General features: G+C 42.2%; 2 protein-coding genes across 2 annotated transcripts; one reads left to right on the top strand and one right to left on the bottom strand.

The window, feature by feature from the left end:
- Positions 1-23: 23 nt before the first annotated feature.
- On the bottom strand, positions 24-13,870 carry fam102bb (family with sequence similarity 102 member Bb). The gene is made up of 11 exons (XM_040184915.2): positions 13,582-13,870; positions 10,636-10,756; positions 9,581-9,610; positions 9,113-9,229; positions 8,675-8,721; positions 7,930-8,024; positions 6,906-7,004; positions 5,118-5,346; positions 4,258-4,394; positions 3,332-3,401; positions 24-2,748 (listed from the first exon to the last, which is right to left on the bottom strand). Exons 1-11 carry the CDS (start codon positions 13,725-13,727, stop codon positions 2,706-2,708), a joined length of 1,134 nt encoding a protein of 377 aa, XP_040040849.1. The 5' UTR covers positions 13,728-13,870; the 3' UTR covers positions 24-2,705.
- Positions 13,871-15,530: 1,660 nt separating this feature from the next.
- Positions 15,531-23,307, top strand: LOC120824231 (mitochondrial adenyl nucleotide antiporter SLC25A24). Its single transcript, XM_040184906.2, has 10 exons — positions 15,531-16,319; positions 17,094-17,220; positions 17,333-17,420; positions 18,422-18,533; positions 20,368-20,526; positions 20,722-20,874; positions 20,977-21,084; positions 21,385-21,552; positions 21,694-21,844; positions 22,448-23,307. The coding sequence occupies exons 1-10, from the start codon at positions 16,140-16,142 to the stop codon at positions 22,627-22,629; spliced, it is 1,428 nt and encodes a 475-aa protein (XP_040040840.2). The 5' UTR covers positions 15,531-16,139; the 3' UTR covers positions 22,630-23,307.
- Positions 23,308-23,597: the final 290 nt, after the last annotated feature.

Below are 23,597 nucleotides of genomic sequence, written 5' to 3'. Positions count from 1 at the left end.
GTGAAGCAACATCTCATTCATGCTCAAGTGTTAAGATTTTATTCTGTTTTATTCAACAATGCAAGGTACACATTTGAAGCATCCAGCACACTTGTTCAGGAAGAAAAATGAACGCCAAGAGGACAAGTCTGTAACGGGACACACTGAACAGCGTCAGAACATCACTTTAAAGGAGAAAACATCTTAGTTTTATAACAGCTTCACAGAAGAGAAGAGACCATGTTTGTAACAACATGTTAAGTACCGAGATAATCATACCTGTGTCACACAGGTAAAACAAATTATTTTTATCCCAAAAAACACAACTCCAATACTTGATGTTAGCCAAAAATCATACATTTAACACTGTCAACTACGTAGTTTAACAATAAAATGGCACAATATCCGCAGTGACATTAAAAAAAGACAAAGATGATATCTCTAAGGATGACTTTCAACAGACAATGCCAAACCGTGCTTAAAACGAACCAAAAGGACACACTGATTTACAGTTACATCATACACTTTGCAAATATCTGCTTTAAAATGGAAGTAATGAAAACAAAAGGTTTCCCCACACGTGCTAAACAGACAAGCAATAATGTTACTTTGATGTGGCAATATTCAGCCTAAAAGATGACAATATCAAATGAGGAAATAAATGTGTCAATTTCTGCAAGCTAACAAAAGGACGTCTTCATCATGCTGAACACACGGACATAAAACAACGGTGACGTATAGTTAAAACACCATACACTGATGACACATGTGCAGATATTGATAGAACACATATATATATTTGTATCTAGGAGAGGAGGCATCTTACCTCTACTATGGCTTATGACAGAAGATTACAAATACTGTACAGTCTGTTTTCAATAGTTATAATGCATCTAATTATTTTTGAATATGCATAGGCCTGACAGGGTCCCCAGTAATAACAGTGTGTTGCGTACTTTGGCCTTAATTACACTTTAAAGGCAAATAGTCAACATGCATGAAGCGCTCTGGCTTTCAAAACGCATCACATTTATTTTAGATCAGATTCACAAATCGTTCAGGTCTCGATTGTTTTGGATAATTATAGTTGATTCAACCTTATTCCCAAATCTTAGTTGAGCTGTCAATAGGTATACATTGGATACAACCATTACTTTGGGTCTTTTTTAACTGGTGCTGTTGAATATTTTCTTCATGGCAGTGGATTACTTAACTAGTCCTTCTCTCTACAATCATTGAATGAAACATTAGTTACACATGAATACACTTGTTAGTGCGTCACAGGACCCTTCGCTTGCTCACGGACGTCAGCTCCTTGGACAGCAGGCCAGCTCAGAGCGACGTAGTCGAGTTGCAAAGCATCGGATACATAGTTGGGCATTAGATCATATATATATATGCACAGTAATATTTATCATAGAATCCCCTTCTCTAGTTACTGCTCTACAAAGCCAGACAGTAGGTTATTTGTACTTTTTAGGGGTTCTTAACTTCAAAAAATAAATTGCCATAAAAAGGAGAAGGCTTTTTTTTAGCTACTGCGTTTGGATAACCTTTGGTGAATTATATGAGCACAAAATGTGTTTTTTCCGATTTATTGTCCTTTTGTTTACAAAAATAAACTATTTCAATTCATAGTCTTTAGAATTCAGGAATTAAATGTTTTTTTTCTGGGTGTCTAATATATTTGTAGTAAAAATCAATATAATTTACAACTTAAACGTGTGAATTTGAGATAGCTCATTCACTAGATTTAAAAGAAAAGATTGAGGCCACTGAGATCCGTTAAGGAGTCAATTGAATAAAACTGCATTAGCAAGATGTCAGTTGATGTTAAAAAGTTGGATGAAAGAAAAATTCTGTTTTGAACAAATGCTGCAACCGCAATTTTCCTTTGTATGGCAGAAAAGCACTGCACAGTATTCCAAACTTCTCGACGAACAAATGAGATCACGGTCTTATGTTTACGATCAAGCAAATTGTCGCGTTCTCCCGTTCCTCACGAGAGAACACATCACATGCCTCCACTCATCCAGGAGAACGGTCACAGCTTGAAGTGGTCTAGCCATAAAGCAGACACACACATTCACTCACAGGCTGCAAAAAGCGCAAGTCTGAGGCCTCGACTTCGTAGCAAAACATTCTCAACTTCAAAACACTGACTGTCGTCAGGGTGTTTTTAGCAGCTTACAGACAAATATTAAAAAGAACATCCTTTCTGAAGAAGTCTAAAACAAACACTGAGAGCCTAAAGGAATGTATTGAAAGCACATTGCATACTCTTCTTCGGTGTGTCCTGGTGACGCGCACACACGGAGACCGTCCCTGTCCTCCCCCAGAGAGAAAGATCCTTTTTCTTTCAACTCAACAGTTTCAAACGAGTTGATCTCAAACAGATGAGGCTAATATAGACCCAGGAAATGAGGAGCAGACAGTTTCAGTTACATACACGTTAATATGTTTTTAACCATCTGGCCAGTGCCAGTTTTCCCATTATGTGTGTGTGTGTGTGTTTACCGCTCTATCAGGGAGCTACAGCGTCCTATAGGACATTTGAACACAGGAGGGCACTGTTGTAAGGTCAGACATGGTGCTGATCAGGTAGGGTGTGCGTGCAAGTGTGTGTGTGTGTGTGTGCGTGCGTGCGCGCTGAAATGGACACAGACAGCCTTGCCTCCAGTTTTTTGATGTAAGGCGCGTCGGCCCACCGTTGACAGGCTGCAGGTCTAGCGCTTTATCACCACCTGCTCATACGCTCCACCACCAACCCTGGGGAGCCAGGAGAAAGACAACGTTAGCAAGCCCAATGCAACATCCGCCTCACAGCAGCGCAGACGACTTGCAACGCATCGCCATCCAACCAATCCCTCTTTCAACTGTTTCTACTAGTGTCACTAGTGGCCATCAAGCTTCATCCAACTTCCTTATAAACAGCCTTTAACTTCCACACAAACACCAGCTGATATATAGCGCCACTTGTCTGACAAATAGTTCATGACTACCTTTTAAAAGTGACCTTGAATCATTTTCTCATCCAAGTAAACAGCAGATACTCGGAGGGATTATATGTACATTGTGAGGCGTTCCCCCTAAAACCAAAAATGTCAAGCTCAAGGTTTGTTTTAAAAATACACAGGCAATCGATCTGTTAGCTCTTGTTTCAGTCCAAAGTGCGGGACCACTGCGGAAATTTAAACCATTTGGAAATACAAGCTAAAACAGCAAAGTAAAAAATCTCCTAGAACGCAGTATTTGTACTCCTGTCCAGAGACGGTTGGATGTTGCAAAACACTTAAACTCCCCCCGACAAATGATTTTAATGAGCTCAGCAGAGAGAACATCCCGTGCTCACCTGGTAGGAAGGTGATGGCTTCCGAGGGCCGTGCTTCCCCCGGGTCCGACAAACAGGCGCAGGCCTTCCTCTGGAACAGACACGGTGGTAGAAACATTGGGTCAGAACGTTTGATTCCTGTCATGTTGAGCAGCCAGTCGCTAGGCAATCTAAAAATAATCATCGTATCGATGGCAGAATTCTTTTCCTAGATTTAAGCTGGTCGAGACCTTGGAAGAAAAAAAAAACAAAAAAACAATGCCCTTCTCCTCACAGTACGGACCGACTCACAGGGGAACACAATGCTGTCAGACTGATCATTGTGTTATGCAAAGAGCTGCAAGTTTAACACAGTCAATCTGCAGAGAGGCTGCGACTCATGATGGATTCATACCAACTGAATGATTGGTTTGTGGTTAATTACAGTAGAGACAACTCCTAAGTATAATTATTATTGTATCATTTTGTGTTTATCTGTACTTTTCCAATTGAAAAAAATATGTATGGGCTTTTTTTGTTTGTTTGTTAACGAACAAAAATAATGAATATATTCACAAGACATTCGAAAAATTGTAATAAGATGTTTTTTAGATGCAGCCCATGTTAACTTTTGATATATAAAAGGGAAAATTCTTGCAATTAAGAACGGTAAATTCCCAGAGCAAAGGGTCTTCAACAGAACTTGGACGGGATTAAATTACATTTTTCTAAACACAGAAAAGCGACAACTTTTTATTTATTTTACTGGAGAAGCTGGAACCAGCTCATTTTTCAGCTTTTGTTTTACTTCCTAAACTACTTTTATTGTGATCAAAGGTCAATCAAGTAATAAGTTTGAGAATAGGTTGCATTTTGTAACTTTCCTTGAAGAGTCAATAAAAAACAGGAAAGAAAACAGACATTTTACATTACAACACCTTATTATTTCATCTGGATGTGAAGCTTACCTTCGGCACTGGAGTCCAGCAGGCTCGGTGTGAAGTCCTGACTCTGGAGAATCTTTTCTACAACATCGTCGGCATCCACCCGCGTGTCGTCCATTCTCTTTAGCTGAGACTCCATAGAGTCCTGCTTCACGGGGTGTCTGAGGACGGGGATGGAGGAGAGGAGTTTCCTGTCTATTTGAACAATAATGGCTTCCACAGAAAAGTGGTCTCTCATCAAACTCTACACTACATTTCATCTAGTGCCAGCAGGGATGTGGTCAACCAGTAAGCCAAAAGATTCCATCTTAGCAGGAGGGGATGATGTTTGTATTTAGTAGAACGGATTTCTCATTTGGGGGCGAAACCAGTTCATTAGAAACAACAACGGAAGTTTGTGGTTTTAAAGCGGATAAGAGCCCGTTTAGCTGACTCTTTTCGTCCTTGTGAGGTTTGTAAGTGGAGGCTACGGCTGAAAGTGGTAGATTTGTATGTCCGTGACAATCTCGTAAGAAACAAATATCCCCCTTAAACCAAAAAAGCGTCTTAAACCTTCCCCAGTCTTCAGTCACAGTCGGAGAAGCTACTCTGAGTTGTGGTTGGACGTTTTAGATTGCCTTAACTCATTGATTGACATTGTCGTGAATAAAAAGATCCCCGGGTGACACCACCAAAGAGACCCCTCTACCGCGCTGCTTTCCACTGCACGACAGCTGCTTCCTGTAACGGACAGGTCTTAGGTAAGTGAGGTTTAAGTTTAACTTCCTGAAAAGAACAGTCACTTTTGTCTCACCGTGGCTTGCTGCTTCCTCTACATTAAATAGAACTATGCACCTTTCATGGAACACATCTGTTTACTTGACGAGTGACCTCAGGAGACTCGCCTGTTGAGTCGTTCACAGGACGAGGCGCTCCGTACTGGTGTCCCCGGTGGGTCTCTGGAGGGGGCGTCGGGGCCCGGGTGCTCGGGCAGAGCGGGGCAGGGTCTGCAGTCCCGGTCCTCGCTGGGCTCTGGGATGCTGCCGATGCCAGTCGAGGCGCTGCCGACTGAATGGTTTCTCCGGTGGCTGAACTCGGACATGCTGGAGGAGCGGGAGTGACCTGTGCTGTATCCTGAGATGGATGGCAAGGATTTCATATTTTATTTTTAGGAGCTTACGCTCTCTGAAAAGTTTGTGAAAAACGTGCGGCAGCTCTTTGAATTTGGACATGATGAAAAGCGAAAACCAAATGGTACAGCACTTCCGATATAACACCGTTGTAAAAGCCACCGTTAACAGTTTGACCGTACTGTGAAGTAAAAGGTTTGCACTGAGGAAATACTTTAAACGTGTATTGTAGTATCACAAATATTGTGAACACCAGCTTACATGATGCATTATATGTGTTTAAAGGTTCTGTATTTAAACATGAATTATAATACGGGTAGATGAAATCCAGCGTTGTGATTGGTTGAGAGAGTCACCGGGGTGCATTATTCAGCAATAATGTAGAATACCTGTTCACATATTACTGTGCACTCAAAGTAACAGGTTAGATTTTGGAAGTTTCATATCTGCACTGTTGCGCAGATATGAAACTTTGGTGTTTTGAAATTTTTCCCCCTTCAGTGGAGTTGCGGTTGGACGCTGTCTGCAGAGTAAGGCATCTGAGGCTTCTCTGATCTAACCTTCTTAAAAACATGTTTCAGTTTTGTTAGCACACCATTTAATCATTAGTCTTTATTATTTTGGGGTAATTTATAATATTTTGTTTTTGCATTATTTTAATTGGCTGATTTTATTTGCCTCATTGCTACCTTGGGGTGTTTTAACCATTTCCTTTATGACTAGAAAATGCATTTCTCGCTGAAAAGCGCAAATGCTTTACACTCCTGAAAAAACTGAATTGTACCGAGTGTAAAGCTGAACTGCATTACATAAAGAAGCTAAGGGCTGACATACAACAGCAGGAAGCTAAACTCCCAATACTCACAGGTGGAACGCTATTTTCTGTCACAGTAACCCAATGCTACTTTTCTTGTACACCAAAATACTTTGGCAGATTGGTACTACATTTTAGGGGTTTATTCCAGCCAAATTCTTACTAGACTGTTAAATTCATCTTCTGACCCATGCTAGGATTACAATTTAAATTCTAGCTTATTTTAGCAATGTATATCAGCTCTTATCTTGTGTAATAGAGGTCAGCTCTTTAAGATGTCTGTAACAACAATGCTTGTCAATTGCTACATTTTCTGCAAGCTATTTATTAATACTATGATTATTATAAGTATGATTATCTGGGTATCAATTCATTACAGCAATCGAAGAGACCAAACCAGAGGCAGGATATACATTTTTCTAATTTGAACGAGGAGGGCCATTAGAGCTGCTGTCGGCGCATCGTTCTACTTCCTCTGATCTTTTATTACAGTCATCTAATCTCTCTGCAATTGATACCCGAGCCTTCGGTTTGAACTGCTCTGGTGGAGTGTTAGTGGAAAATAATTCTACCACTTCCCTCCCTTTAGTCAAAAGCTTTTTGTGCATTATACAGTTGAGCCTTGTAACAAGTTTTCATTCTATCGCTCATCAATACAGCTTTGACAGCTCTGTAGCTATATGTGTGCATGCATGAGTAATATATGTATTTGCATTAGATTTATTTTACAAACTTGTGTGGTGTCGTACCTGAGAGTTTGGACTGTTGGCTGGCGTAGCTGGACGTTCGGGAGTGGCCGCACCCCCCAAGTTCATCAGAAACAACGGGACACTTCCCCTCTCGACTGTCTGAAAAGGGAGGGAAAAAAAACTTGATAACCCAACACCACAGCTTTTTTTGTAAATAATCAAGTATACTTCACTACATATTTTTCTCTCCTTTAGTTTAGGTAGTAATAAGAATGTACTTTCTGCCCAAAGAGAAAAAAGTTTGCAATAAACACGTGTGATCACAGACAAAAGCAAGTGGCAATTCCAAATCAATTTGGATTTATACAGCTCACACACAAAACACACTTACAGTACAATCACTGCAAACATGCAAGCCAAGGTAATGCTGATGTAAAGAGCATCGTCTTCAACAGACAAATTGTGCGCATGCTAACGCTCGATCCCCCCGAGACAGACTTGAAGATACTCCTATTTTTAACCACGAGAGAGCCTACAGGACAGAGCAGATTGAAGCTAATCTAAAAGAGAACGGGTTTAAATGATACATGAGAGAGCTGTGCTACAGTCTGAAGCTTCCAGTAGGAACAACACAGCAATATGTTCACACATGGAGAAACACACACCCAAATGTGGCAGAAAGAAAGGTGCATATTTTCATAGGGCTGGATGGGAGACGAACAGCATCATGCTGTGAAGCGCACACATACAACACAAAATTGTTCCGAATTTTGCAGCATTTCTCAAGGTTTTCCATCGTGCGGCTCTTTCACATTAAAGTTGTTCCTTCACCGGTGTTCATTGTAGTCGATTAAATCTGGTAGCCACATAATAATAATAAAAATTGATTCAACAACAGCGAGCGCTGAGGTGATAGTAGGCAACTCTCCTTATTTGCAGTGAGTTAGCTTACTCAGTTAAGCAAATGGGATTTTTTCCAGGTGTGAAGCCAACACCTGCGTGCTAACAAGGGGCCGGTGCGCTGTCAGGTACACGTTTGGACGAGCTAACGGGATGACAGAGGGGAGAGATGTGGCGTGATTACCAGAACAGCCTTTCTGGGAGTCCCCCCCCCTCCTCTCCTCCAGCAGGCTCTCTCCATCCCCCTGGATGCCGATCACTGTGGCCGTGGAAGGAGGCCTGGTGACACGGGGAAGACAATCAGCCGTCGACTCCCGTCTTGGATTTCAACGTGCAAATCGTTTAAAACGCAAAGCAAGGTAAAAAGACTAGAACGCGGAGTGATTGAGGACTAAAAAGATTGAACAAAGGAAAATTACATTGAGTGAAATATTAAAGCAAAAGGCTAAATATACCGTAGACACTCAATATTTAAATACATCAACAACAAAAGCAACAAAAGAAGATGCAGATTTTGGCATTATCATACAGGCTACTAAATAATTTTTAGGTCAGATTTTGCCCTCGGGTGAAGCAGCATTTCCCTCTATGTACTGACACACTTTCACTGAAATTCATCATATATGTGAAAATAACTAGAATGATAGCGCAGTTTATCACATGTAGGAGGAAATAAATCAGGGCTTTGGACGTGTGAAATTCTGATTAGCAAACAGTTCTTTATTCTTGCGTATATCTGTATCATTTGATTCCCATTGAGTCTTGTTTTCAGTGCCACACTAACAGCAGCTTTCTGGGATCAGCTCCAAAACAAATGCAAGATTTGACACCTTAACTTTGGCACATAATACCAAGACTTCATACAGACTAGGAACTGCAGACCAAGACTTTGCACCACACTGACCTGGAATATTATCGCTATAACTTACGTTTTAAAACAGGGATCCCCTGACATGAGCTGTGTACTGATAATGACCTAAGAATAGAAAGAGACACTTGTTAATTGATTTGGGTCTGCATTGCAGCAAAGGTTTCCATTAGGCTGGATTCTTCATTTGAAGAAAATAATACAGTATATATTCACACACACACACACACACACACACACACACACACACACACACACACACACACACACACACACACACACACACACAGTACAGTTGCTCTAAATTTACAAAAATCCAGAAATAAACTCCAAGTCACAGGAGAACTTTAGATTTGAAGACTTTGTTGGTCGATATCGTTCATCTTTGCCTACTTCCTACATGAGAAAACCACCAGGCTTGTATTTAAATCTCAACGATTTTGTCCTAAAGAAGCCTAAATGGACTGGTGTGGACGTGATACCGGAGCTTGAATGTTACCTTGAGAATGGAGTTATCCTGGCGGGTATTTTTGGTATCGTAGCCTTCCAGCAGACATCTGCGTGTTGTATTCCCTGAGCCGGCAAACTCTGCTAAATTCAGATCTGCAAAACCAAGCTGAAGGAGAAAAAGGACTCTGGGTGAACTTTGTTGTTTCTCGAGGACTCAGATGTTTTGACCAGTCAGCGCAATTACAATCTCTAGAAGTGAAATGCCAGCTGTGAGGATATGATAGAAACTCAACAAAATTAGCACAATTAAAACTAATTTCCTTCTTCAGTGACTAGCAAGTAATCATGAAAAGGAAAACAGCTTTTATGTCGTCTAGAGCTGCAGGCAGTGAAGGCCATCTGCTACGGTCTCACGTGGCCATCTACATAAACATGGCTAATTAATGTAAACCTACGTGACCTGCAGGCTGGGTTGAGAGCTGGGGGGGTTGGATGACACAAGTATGTATGGAATTACCTTTGCATACGCCTTCCCGCCTTTCAGCTCCTGGAAAAGAGAAGCAGAAATACGTCAATTGTGTCATTTCAAGCAGGATTACTCTAAAACAAGAGGTGATCACCATCTGTGCCGTAAATCGGCATGAAATGTATTTTTGTTCCAAAGTATTGGGGATGGGAAAGGAAAGTTGAATTAAATGTTTTAGCTCCGTAAAAAGCGATACATCAAGAGATTGATTCACACACTGCAGTCAAGGCACTTATGTGCTCTATTGACCTTTTACTCAGAACTTTATATTGGAGTCTGGCAAATTAATACAATAAGAATGCTGCTTTCCATTACCAAATAAATCACAGTAAAATGATAATGTTGGGTACAAATAGTCTATCGCCCGAAGTTGGCTGGGATGGACCCTGTGTGCAGGATAAGCGGTTTGACAATGGATGGATGGATGGATGGGTACAAATAGTAGCAAAAAAGGTACGGCTTGACATCTTAAAGTTCAAAACCTAGTCAAGTACTTGACAAAGTACTCTGGGTACTTGAAATCTTTGTGTTGTAAAACAAAGAGCGTGCACCAGAAAGAGCTCGCAGCGACGGTGTGGAAATACAAGAATAAGACTTTTCATTCATTTTTTATTAGGGTTTGCTTTACCTTGCAGCTTAAAAACGGATAAAGGAACCAGAGAACGCTCGTGTGGAGGTTAAATGTCAGAGAACAAAAAAGGACAACGATTTTTACGTCTCCCTTTGGAACGCTGTGCTCGCCGACTGCGTTCTGGAGCTCACAGGTTTCACTCCGCTGCCTGAAAGTGAACCAAACCAAATACCCCAAACTGAACCCAGGTGCTGCAATTATGTTAGCAACGATGAGACGCTCCACTTTCTCGCCTCGTTCTTTTCACACAGACATGAACAATAGCCTTTGTTTTTTGCATAAAGTAACCTGCTTCACGCGTAACCCGAACGGTGTCATCCGCATGCAAAGCATCACATCCCGGATCAACAACACTCTGCAGCTGTACAGATAACCTGACGTCCGAGATGCGGAAGGCGGTGGCGTCGTACTGTACCTTCCTGACGGACACGCGGCACACACAAGGGTCCAGCACCCCGGTCCCTGCATTGGCACTCATCTTGCAGGGGAAAGAGAAGCGCTTCCTCCATCGAACACAGTTGGCCTGCACCGCCTCCCTGTGAGGTTAAAGTGAGAACATCTTCAGGCACTCGGTTAGGTCACACATCAGGACCAGGTTCTGCACAAGTTGCACGGATGGGACTAAAAGAGTCATTTATAATCACATTATGACCTCAGATTCTCTATCATAATTACAATCACATATTTTATATAAGAAACAGAAGATGTAAAAATATGGCATCGATTAGCTGAACTGTTTTGTAGCTTGAGTACTTCATCCTTAACCAAAAGGCTTTCTGGCCTAAATCTTTGACAGTTTTAGACCGTATTGTTTGAAGGAAAGATTTTTTTGTGTGTCTGCTTCAGCACCTTTTTCAAAATTTGAAAACTGAAAAATACTTTAAGCAAATTGTTACGGCAGTGTTTTATGTTAATACAACTAAATATATCATATTGGCAATAGTACAAAAGGAGAATACAAAGACTTTTTTTTAAATTTTAGAAGTACTACTCGTTTCCTCTCTGGTGACTTGTTTGGTTTCTATGTTTATGGCTCCTTGATATCTTCATTAGGAACAACTACTGGATGAAGAGCCGTCCCGTCGTGGCCGAGCTGCCAGCAGATTGTGTTCTGGAACCCGAACCAACGAGCTAATTAATCACACCTGCGCTTCGTTTGACCGCTGGCACCGAAAAGCTGCTGCGGCAGGTGAAGCTCGTTTAGGAACAAGTGTAGAGAAGAAGAAAAAAACGCATGCACATCCTCCTCACCGCCGCCGCCGCCGCCACCCCTCCTCCTCCTCCTCCCCCCAGCAAAAACTAGAGGGTAGAAATCTAATGAGGGGTTCATCCCTCACTGAGAAGACGAGACGAAGCCAAACGGAAAGAAGAGTGTATACGTGGGCGGCATCCTGATACCCCAGATGGCGTCTCTTGTCGGTCTCTTTCTCTCTCTCACACACACACACACAAGACAGCAACACTTGCCATTCGTTTAGATCAGTGTTATTGGATTTAAATACAGGCAAAGCTGATGGGTTTTCTCCCAACGAGGGGAACCAATTCGATAAGTTTGCACGGGAATTTACTGACAAAATAGAGACGCAAACAAGAGATGGAAACAGAAATGTCAAAGAGCAAGACGTGACGACTACATAAACACTGAAATGACTGCCGGAGCTGACCGGGCACACAAAGGCCCGATTTGTCCGCTGCATCGATCTAAAAAAAAAAAAAAAAAGACAAAAGCACCAGATGCGTGACTAATGTTTTACAGACGCTGACTTCATCCTTGATGCATTTGTGAAGAGTGAACTCCCAGAGTAGGCGAGGGAACTTCCAGCCAGCTGGACACGGCGTGCTGGGAGGATCCCACTACTGTGTGTGAGTAAGTCTTAAAGCACAATCAGAGGTCGTCCCTCTCGTCTTTTGTACGTGGGTCCGATATCTTAAAGAGAGCTGCTCGCCTTCTTAAAGACATGTGTGTCAGGCTTCAGGCACTCCTGAACGCACAGATAACAACAAGGGTGTGTGTTGTCCAATGTTTATCTGCAATGCAAAGGTCGGAATTTGTCCATTAAAATGTACTATTTGAAAAGATGGTTGACTTGTATAACAAGGAAAACGTGTGTTAGTCAGCACCTAGTCGTGATGGCGAGCCGCGCCGAAGGAAAAGAAAGGCTCATGAAACCAAAATCCTCATTTCTCCCACACTCACAGTGGGGATGACTCAAAGGAGACGCTGGAAGAAACATTTCAAGTTTTCAGGCCCAAAAAAAAAACAAAAAACTGCAAAAACACACGTCACTTAACGACACTCGAGACTCGTGACTACAAATTCTTCAAGCTGAAGCATTTCAGGGGCCGAGCAGGGCGTCTTAATACGAATCCCAACCATGGAAGATCCCTCGTCCGGGTTGTGAGATTAAAGAACCGCTTTACGCCGTTTGTTTTCGACTTCATCCAGCTGGCTGTTCCAACGTGACGTACACAGAAATGACCTAAAACAACCCCAAATGTCATGACCTTAGAAGTACCCGGAGTAACAATGCGCGGGCACATCATGCCAGTTCATAAGAGATACTTACTGTCCGGCAAGCAGAGGGGGACGTTATATAATCTAATCTCCACAGAACTCATCAAAATGCTTTTCCCTTTGTTCAGTGCTGGAAGGCAGAAAACTCACCAGTCAACGTAAAACAAGTTACAGGCTTCTGATCGGCTCTGCTTGCATTGTCTTCATGGTCCATAGTTAGTTAAATTACATGTATGGGGTCAGATGGTTGTTTAGGGCGGGGGAGCAATGTGTCATGTGCCTTTTTTGACATATTTAATATGAATAATTAATCGAAAGAATAATTTAGCATTAATAAATAACAAAAAAACCCCACAAAAACTGGTTTAAGAGGGAATGCCTGTCTTTGCTTGTCTCAGTTTGATAACAATAATTGCAGCAGCATGACACAATTCATTAGGTTATGTCAGTTTTAAAAACAACAAAAACGTATAAAGTGGTTCACTAAATTCTGTTCTGCTTGGGACACAAACACGGTGTCACTCACCCACACGGAGAGCCTCTTCTGGGAGGGCGGCTGACAAGATTTTGGATCGCATGGTCACGCAGGCAGAATGTGCCTTTTTGTGAGTTTAAAACGATGCATTTGCACAATCAATAACCGGTCCATAAAGTGCGTTAAGGCACTCAAAGCCAGTAGCGCAGTGGGGACTTTTGGCGACGGAAGAGGGACCACACACAGGCACGTTAGCATGTTAGCACGGTAGCTGGTTAGCCTCTCAGATAGCATGCTAACGCTCCTCCGCGGGGACCGAAGAAGCAGCTGAAGGCTGGAAACACCGGGCATGAAACACCAGACATCCTCACCGTGAAGACTCCTCCGAGAAGCCGCCGTCCAGCAGCCGGACTTTACAAAAGAGGACGCCGTTGACAAAGGGGACCGACGAGAGCTCGTCCAGCTGGAAGTCCACCTTAAACTTGAATTTCTTCTTTTTCATCATCATTAAATCCATAAACAGATTCAGTACTCTTGAGAAGATGCTCTTATGTCGCTCGCCGCTGACATTACGGCCCCATTGTGTTGTGGTTCAGTCTCAGGGAGGATGGTGAAGATGCTGGTGGCAACAGTCAAATCAGAAGGCGACGTAAAACGCGACTTCCTCTTATGGATTTTCAGAACAAAAGAACGTGTTTTGAATAAGTACACTGGTAATAAAATACCAGTGGTGCGGGAATTATTCATATTTCGTATAAGTACAAGTAAGACAACTATAGTGCAGAAATAGGGAAGTAGAGGTAAATGATAAATTAGTAATATCAAACATTAGTTGTCATAACTTATAACAAACAATTGAATACCATTAATCATTAGTTGTTTGATATTTGATAACAATCACAATCTTTAATTTAGTTTGTGACTTGTGAAAGTTTACCCCTGAAATGTGGTGGAGTAGAGGTAGAAAGTGGCAAAAAAGTGGAAATACTTAAGTAAGATGCAAGTGCCTTGAAATGGTCATTTAAGAAAAAAACACACCCATTTGAAATATGTATGCGTTTTATTGCTTTGTGTTCTTCAACATTTTTAAACATTTAGTAATTATGACTTACCCTGACACAGATCCTCAAAGTGCTAAAACAAAAACGTGTTAAATCATTGTGTACGAGGTAGTAGCTGCATTCAAGTTTATATGGACATTTGTCAGAGCTGGGAACGCAGCAGTAGATTTGAGAACATTTCAATATAGAAAAGAAAACAAATATGCTGTTGGTCCACAAAATCAATCTCGTATTCATTATTTGAGAAGCAGCACCATATTTTATACTTAATTATATCAAAAGTTTAAGACCAACCACAATGGTTTCTGTCTTTTAGAGTAGCTTGTGTTCACAAATTTGTTTTAAATGTATTAAATCATGCATTTCTTTGCTGAGTGTATTTCGTATCATTATCCTAAATATACAAAGTAGCAATAAGTAAAGTTAACAAATAAATGGAGTTAACTCAGGAATCAGGAATCAGGAATCCTGATTCCTGATTCCTGATTCCTGAGTTAAGTAAAAAGTACAATATTTCAAATTTATTGAAGAAGAGATATTGCTTCGCATTCAATTTAATTCTCAATCGAAGTACAAGTAGCCTATATTTGGGCAGTACTTGAGTAAATGCACTATTCTAACTCTGGATTTATGTAATTTGGACTGAAACGCGTTAACGTGCCTCTTTTTATTTTGAAATAGATTGGGGTTAAACGGATGTGCCGTATTGACAAATTATTGACGTGAGGTTATAACAGCCCGCCTCCTCTCTCCGTTGCCCCCTTGCGGTCAAAGGAAGCCACAGCAGCATCTACTGGACAGAAAACACCAACAAATTGAAACCAGCTGCTGTTGTGTAACATTTGACGCCATCTCGTGGTAAAATCAAGGCGTGGCCATGAAAATATAATTATTAGACTTGCCTTTTCTTAGCATTTTCTTTCACTACCCCCACCATTTTCAACCTTTTTACTTTGCATACAACTTATATGAATCCACAAACTGGTATTACACTAATCGCTCTATAGTGTATTATGTAATAAGTTATTTGAATATGATATTATTATATATATTACTATAGGTGGATTTGTGTTTAGCGCAAGTTTCATTGTGTAGTATTACGCAGTATTATATCATAAATATAAGTAACTTGGAAAACATTGGCATCTCCATTAGACCTCCAAAAGTCGATCTTTAGAGCAGTGGACACATTTAAAGAAGCAGGGGATTTTGGACTCCTGCTTTCAGATTCCTGGAGGTATGAGTCACTAAAGTGAATCAGACTGCTGGTCCCCTCGGGGATCCGTACTATGGTCTATTCTAGTAGACTACCACGCAAATATGCGTGTGCGTGCGTGAGTGTGCCCGTGAGTGTTTTAGGTGTCACACCGCCAGCCCACACGAAAGGATAACTTGAGTTAAATTGAAACAAAAGAGGAAGTAAAGTCTCGCTAAAGAATAAAAAAGTAAACCTTTGGAGGAAAACCACTGCGTCAGCGCTCTAGTAAGGAAATGGACTACGAGGGAGGCCCGAGTCGTCGCAGCTGAAGGGTGTGCCCGTGAATGTGCGCGCACCAGAGAAGAAGGAGGTCTCTCAGGCGAACCAGCCAAGTGTCCCCACCCTTCTGCCCCAACCCACATCCCCCGCAAACGGCCTTCCGCGACTCGAGTCCGACCCGAATAGCACCGCATCGTTCACCGCGACAACTCGCGGGGAATCTACTCGAGGGGTCACGGGACGGTCCTGCTGCTTCTAACCAGAAGAACCAGCCACACAGGCACCGGGCTCTGTGTCTGCGCGTGTGTGCGTGCGCGTTTGTGTATCCACATCTGTCGGAGCGTGCGCTCTGGTCTCTGCGCGCGGCCGCCTCCGGTGTCTCAGCTCAACGATGTATCAAGCCGCGAGGAAGCTGCTCTTCACGGACTGCCGGTGCGCCGACGACGCGTCCAAAGTGTACGAGGATCTGTTCAGAAAGCTGGACACCAACGCGGATGGGAAAGTGGACGTGACGGAGCTGAAGGCGGGCCTGGCCGCGCTGGGCATCAAGACCGGGAAGGGAGCCGCTCAGGTGAGAGCCGACGGCCCGAAGCGGGCCGCACAGTGTGATAATGACTCTGCAGGAACCCCAAGAAACCATCACAGCCAAGCACAGGCCACAGAGAGCGTGCACGCTAAGAGGTGTACTCTACTTTACTGTGTGTTACACTTCAGATCTGCCTCTCAGATGGTTATTCATTCGATCATTCTTTAGTTTGTTGTAACTTGATTCATTTTTTAGTGGACTTGACGTCAATTAAAATGTTTTTTTTTTTAATATACCTGCTGAATCTGTCATGACAGTTTTTGAACTTCAATTCTCGAATCTCCTTTTTTTTTAATGACTTTCTCAAGTTTTTCCCCATGATAGTAAAACATGATATCTGGTTTCTCTACAAAAAATAACAACAGTCTAAAGCCGGCGAATAGCATATGAAGATGTATCGGACTGTCTGACAATATACGAGCTGCAGGTAAAGGTGAACATTTATCGTGAGCTGCACCTTTGCTGATTAAATACTCGTTCTCATCCGTTTAAGCTGTAAAACTTGGGAGTCAGGGGAAAGGTCAGGAGCTGTCTGACTCCAGCTGTGAGGCAATGTACATATCTGTGCAAATATGTGATAAGGATCTAACTCATCTCTTGAAGCTTTTTTTCTTGTGATCAGTGATCAGCTTACATTCGATTTCCTTGACTCTTGAGACCGATCCACAGCACCGGGTCCACTGAGGTTCTGAGGATCTGATCCTGAATCAGCACAAACGTGATGAAACTGGATTTTTAATATTCTGTGTTTTTCCTTAGAAAATCATTTCCTCTGGAGACAAGGACAACAACGAAGAGCTCGACTTCGACGAGTTCTCAAAGTATCTAAAGGAACATGAGAGGAAGTTACGACTTACCTTCAAGAGCTTGGATAAAAACAATGACGGTATGCTGAAAACGATCTTATCCAGCAAACTTTCCAGTTTATTAACGCTTTACACCAAGAGTCAAACTACATTCTGGAAACTTGACTGTGCTTTTTGCCTCCTTTTCAACAGGTTGTGTAGACTTTCTGGAGATAAAGCAGTCACTTGCTGATTTGGGACTGGATATCAGCAAGGAGGAGGCGCAGAAGATCCTGAAAAGGTACGTCCGCTCCTTTTGTAGCTGCTATCAGCGCTTCCTGCGCTGTGAAGATCTAGCAGCATCATCAAATCATTATAAATGATTTATTATTGATGATATGTCATCGATTAGTCCCAGCCGGTACAATCTGGGTCAGAGCTGCAAGTTCAGGGTGAATTTAAAACAGTAGCAACGGTCTGTAAGCTCGGTGATTAGAGAACCATGTAAATTAAAAGTATGTTTTAAATGGAAGCAAAAACTGCAATTTGACATTTTTGTAGTCAAATGGGTTTCAGGCTCATGTCGTTTCTATACCCACTGTTCATTTGGTTATCAAAAATAAGCTCTGAAACTTGTAGCCTAGACGTGTTTTACTGTTATTATCGGCGTTGGTTTGAAATGATTTAACTTGTTATTCTAGTTTGCGCGCTCCCTCACTACTCTGTTTCCATTAGTGAAATCTCTCTCAGAAGAAATTGGATTTGCAACACAGAATCCGCATTGTTCCTAATTCAGTGCGTCATTTCTTTTGGCAGAGAGCTTGATCACGTGACGTTAAGAGAACTGGGGATTTTTCCCCTCACTTCTCAAATATGAAAAATATGTATCAGCGGCTGTTATTTCATTTATTGTGTTTGTCGTTCAATTGTGACCTGTAAAGATTCTGGACAGCCGATTGTTCAGTTGTTTCAACTGTTCTCATAACGACTTTTATTTTATGTCATCGAGTGTAACTGATCCGTTGTCAGCTGTCTTCCACACTTTACCTAATGAAAAAAAGACCAAACACATTTAGAAAGAAATGCAAAATCAGTGAATTTAGGTAAGTAAAACATTCACACTTTCCATAATTAGATAATTTATTGTCCAGCCTTAGTTGGCCGTTTATCCGCTAACACTGAGATACAAAATCCACAAATCGCTTGTTTCCGCATACGAGCCATTAAGTTATATGTCAGTTACTTCATTGCTTTTCGTCACCATTTATTCTTATTATTTATCCCGTGTCTTTCCTTGTACAGTATCGATGCGGATGGCACCATGACTTTAGACTGGAATGAATGGAGGGAGCATTTCCTCTTCAACCCAGCCACCAACCTGCAGGAGATTATCCGCTATTGGAAGCACTCCACGGTAAGGGAAGCGCAGCACTGCGTGTGGGCGTGTGTCAGGGAGAGAAAATAGACCATAATGATGGATTTATTTCAGTTCAATTAGTGATGCGCTCATAGACACAGAACAAACCAAACAATGCCACTAACCGCAAAACTGGAGACAAAAGAAAATAAGTTCAACTGAGTATATTGGTCAGAACGGTCCGTCATGTTGTGGACCAAACTTTAAAGCTTTAAAATTGTTGTCCAATTGTGGCCAGTCTACCAGGTGGAGGGGACACGATTCAAAAGCCAGCGTCTTAACTGACATTTCCCGTGTAGACAGGTGGCTTTAAGGAAATATCTTTGACTGTGGTTGCATGCCGGAGTCACAGCCAAGCGCACTCGCTGCCTAATCTCTGACGTTGGCTGCCCCTCGTTCAGCGTTTCAACCTCACAGGTCAAATAAACCTGTGGCCGCTAAACTGGGCCGCACATAAGCTAATTTCAGGGAGATTAGTTCGTCAGTGGGATGCCGGCGGGTCACCGAGGGAGGACTGAGTCTAGAGGACAGCACAGGAGAGACATGTCTGACTGAAGCAGACGCAACTTCTATAGCAGAGAAATAGCGTCCAGGAGGGAGTTCGCACAACGCTGGGACTTCATTGCGCTGGATCGGAGGCTTAATCAAGGGCTTGAGATGGCCATGGCTCTGCTGCCCCCTCAGCAGCAGCGGGAGGAGGAACGGGGAAAGTGGTTTTTCATCGACCTTGAAGATGATGGGGGAATCTATGAGGCGGATGTGGACATGGTGGGTTTGGGCTTTTAGCCTCACTAACCCGGGTTGTTCGGTCGGGAATGAAAACTGGGTTTCATACATTTGCACAGTGGATTCTTGTCAGCAAATTGGCCCATACAATACAATAGATTTTAGAAATGATGTTTATGGGAATCAAGAAATTGTCTCTTTCACAAACTTTCAGGGGTTTCTTTACTTGTGTTATTTTATGTGAGTTATTCTGATGGTGTAATGCAATCCATGCAATCCATTGCATTACAACAAGCTGTGAGACCAACGTGTTCAGGAGCAGTTGCATTGAATTCAACAGTTCTTTTAAGGTATCCAATAATATTCTATCCCTCCATCAAATCACAGAATCTCTGCCAAAGTCTCAATCAAACGGGACATTTGTTTCACAAAGCTTGTATTCCTTGCTGGGATATTGCGCACTGTTTTATTAAGTTGTATGGATCTTCATGTTGGTTGGTTTTGCATCAATAGCAAGACAGATTTCACTCCATTTCCACTCTCAGCTCAGGAGTTGAGACATTTCTGGTTTGACAGACAATTTGGTAAACGAGCAGTGAAGAGTCGTATTGGCAATAAGATAATATGTTGCTCTAAAGCAACCCGTTTCATAGTGCCGTGCAATTATTATAATTGATCTCACAGCATGACTCAGTACTTATGTAAGAGTTTAGATCAGGACATTCTATTTGTCCATTCCTGCAAGACAATTAAGTTGAGGTCGGAAAGGCTTCTAATCTTACAGTTTAAAATGATTAACTTAAACTCATATAAAACGCTTACTTCCATGGAATGTAAATTATATTTGAAACGATACAAAGCTCTTCAGAAACTTTCGCAGGTCTATTTAGGCAGCCTAGTCATGTTTGGCTCTGCAGTAAGTCTGTATACAGTATACCGGTGAGGGGGGGAGATGTTTTTGAGGGATTCTGGCTCCTTGTTCATGTTTAGAAACAAGATGCACAGTATTTAAAGTATGCTTCTGACTGTATGTGTGTGTGTGTATAGTACATAGACTGATGTGGCAGTATATAATATATATATATATATATTATGTTATGTGTAGGTGCTGGACATTGGGGACAGCCTCTCCATCCCAGATGAGTTCACAGAGGAGGAGAAGACCACCGGCATGTGGTGGAAGCAGCTGTCAGCGGGGGCCATGGCTGGCGCCGTGTCCCGCACAGGAACAGCCCCTCTGGACAGGATGAAGGTTTTCATGCAGGTGAGTAAAACACTTACACTATGTTAGAAATACATACAATTTTATAAATATAGCAAGATAACCTTGCCTTTAAACTACGTTTTAATTAAAGTAAATATGGTCATACTTACTTACATACTTCCAAATTACAATGTAATGTGGAAAAGATTAAAGCGAAAATAATTTAGTTAGTTAACCTGTAACTTGTATGCACAGGTGCACTCCTCCAAGACCAACAAAATCAGCCTGGTCAGTGGTTTTAAGCAGATGTTAAAAGAAGGAGGCTTGATGTCTCTATGGAGAGGAAACGGTATCAACGTACTTAAGATCGCCCCGGAGACGGCCATCAAATTTATGGCCTATGAGCAGGTAAGGTACCCCAAGATGCAAGTGCAGCTGAAGTTCATTTCTACTGACACCAACAGCCCTGATGAGTCATTAAGCTGGTCCCTTATCGCTGTGCGTCATTAGTTTAAGAAGCTGCTGTCCAGTGAACCAGGGAAGGTGCAGACCCACGAGAGGTTCATGGCCGGATCGCTGGCTGGAGCCACGGCACAAACTGCCATCTACCCCATGGAGGTGAGCAGACGGGGCAGGGGGGGGGGGGGCACTTACAGGTCCATCCCTGTTAATGGTTGGTTCATTATCAGAGTATTAACAGGGGCATCAGGTAGGAGAACGTGCATCTTCATATACCTTTGATGATAGAAGCTGTCTCTGTTGTTTGGTCTACATTAACTATCCTGACCACAAACGTCACAAACAGTTTCATCGGACGGAAGGCTTCCTTCTTACCGTCAAGCTGCTGACCGCTAAAAGGCGTCTGTAGAGGTGCTGTCAGGTGAAGAGCAGCTCCTCTTAAAACCTTTGCCCTTGCAGGTGATGAAAACCCGTCTGACCCTGAGGAAGACCGGACAGTACTCAGGAATGTTTGACTGTGCCAAGCAAATCCTGAAGAAGGAGGGAGTGAAGGCATTTTACAAAGGCTACGTTCCCAATCTCCTAGGCATCATCCCCTATGCTGGCATAGATCTGGCAGTTTATGAGGTACATGGAAGAAGTAAATACAAATCTCCACTTGCAACATCGTCCGTCATTGAAAGCGGTGACAGATACTTATATGTTTTACTATAGAGGTCACTTTTTGTGGAAAAGGCTGCAGCTAATAAACACGTTGCTTATCCTCAGAGCTTGAAGAACCTCTGGCTGTCCCGCTACTCTAAAGACTCAGCCAACCCGGGCATTTTGGTGCTGCTCGGCTGTGGGACGCTCTCCAGCACGTGTGGCCAGCTGACGAGCTACCCGCTGGCTCTGATCCGCACCAGGATGCAGGCACAAGGTACACGGAACCAAAACCCATCCGAAATGTCGTCAGTTTTTGAATCTAGCGCATTGCGCCTATAATCTTATGCAGAGGTTAATAACCACTGAAAAGCATCGCCTGAGCTATGGTGAATAATGAGTTAACGCTCTGTGATATCTTTCGGCATCTTTCGGCGTCGTGTTGGTTTTACTCCAACTTTACGGTTTTGCAAGCGGCTTCCTTTTTTTTCAGCAAAAAAAAAAAAACATTTGCAAGAACACACTTTGCACTGTAGGTAAAGACTAAAAACAGGGCAAGTGGAGTTCATTTGATCAGGTAGACTAAACTTCATTGGCTGACATCCCCCTAATGTGCTTGTTGCTGCCGCCCCCCGGTGGCCACGAGATGCAGGTTAAATCCAAAGGTTCATAAAGATTTCCTTCGTGCGTATTTCCGGGGCAGCAGTGTGGGAAGGGTTTCCTAATGAGTTCAAGGATGGCTCATAAAATTTAAAGAGAAATTATTGACCGTGATTATAAAGATAAATGGGTGGTTGGTCAATGTCTACTACATACTTAGTAGTTAAAATAAAAGCGCTGGCATCATTACCTGACACTGGTCCGTCTCTTTGTTTCTCAGCTTCTCTTGAGGGCTCGGAGCAGCTGCCCATGAATCTGATGGTGAAGAAGATTCTGAAGAAGGAGGGCTTCTTTGGACTTTACCGCGGCATCCTGCCCAATTTCATGAAGGTCATACCGGCTGTCAGCATCAGTTATGTGGTGTATGAGAACATGAAGGACAGCTTGGGTATTCAGAAGTAAGCAGCAGAGTCATCTGTTAGTGGTGAGCAGGATTTGTTTATTTCACTGCAGGATTTTAACTAAACTGTTGAGCCATTACTTTAAAAAAAAAAAAAACACAGAAAATTCTTCAGAGGGCTTGTACGGGTTTATAAGACTTGGGTGTTGCACGCACAATTTGAAGTCCACTGTCAGTCTTGTGGCTCAGTTTAATCAACCAAAGAGGATAATGTCAAGAATCTGAAACCCAAACAAAAATCTTGCAGGTGTTTATTTGTATTGTGAAACATTTTGTTTTGGCGCGTTTACTGCTGTTGACTTGGGTTGAAATGGTGATGTTTTTGTATCAGTCATTTTAAAGCGTAGGTCCTCTAAGCTACATTGATAGGGACACTTGTTTTGCTATCTTTACAACTTAAAACCACACCTTCCATTTATTTACAAACCCTTTCAGTTGTTTCGTAGGAAACCTTTCAAGTGCAATACTGTATTTACACGTTGGTGGTTGAAATTCTGGTATGTTTGAGACAGGTATGTCTTCATAGGTAATAGATTCGTTCCAAGTCTGGTGAATGGGAGTCATGTGCCTTATGTGATTTTTCATCGACATCTATGGACTTCACACTCTCTTTGCCTTTCTATCCAATATTTGGTTCCTTGGATGGTGGAGTTTACGGTAATAAAAACATTTGAATACAAGATGTTTTAGCGCATTTGTTTTCAGTCTACCGTGATTGAAATAGGTTTGAATTTGACTAAATATGTTTGTCTGTCATTGTTTGGCACAATATACTGAGGCAAGAAATGTATCAGTTGTGAACTCAAAACCTGTTGGATCAGGAAACTAGTACAAACCCGACTGCATTATAAACTGCAGGCATTCACTCGAGCCTTGAGTGGTGTGCAATGAGACGTTGTGCATTTGACCCCCCCCTGAGGCGTTAAGCAGAGCTTACTCTAGTTAAGAGCTTTTGTAATACCCCTTTTCT

This window comes from Gasterosteus aculeatus, chromosome 8 (genome assembly GCF_964276395.1).
Source record: "Gasterosteus aculeatus chromosome 8, fGasAcu3.hap1.1, whole genome shotgun sequence".
Taxonomy (NCBI): Eukaryota; Metazoa; Chordata; class Actinopteri; order Perciformes; family Gasterosteidae; genus Gasterosteus; species Gasterosteus aculeatus.
The sequence above is the reverse complement of the archived record's forward strand: the minus strand, read 5'-3'. Positions and strand labels throughout refer to the sequence as shown.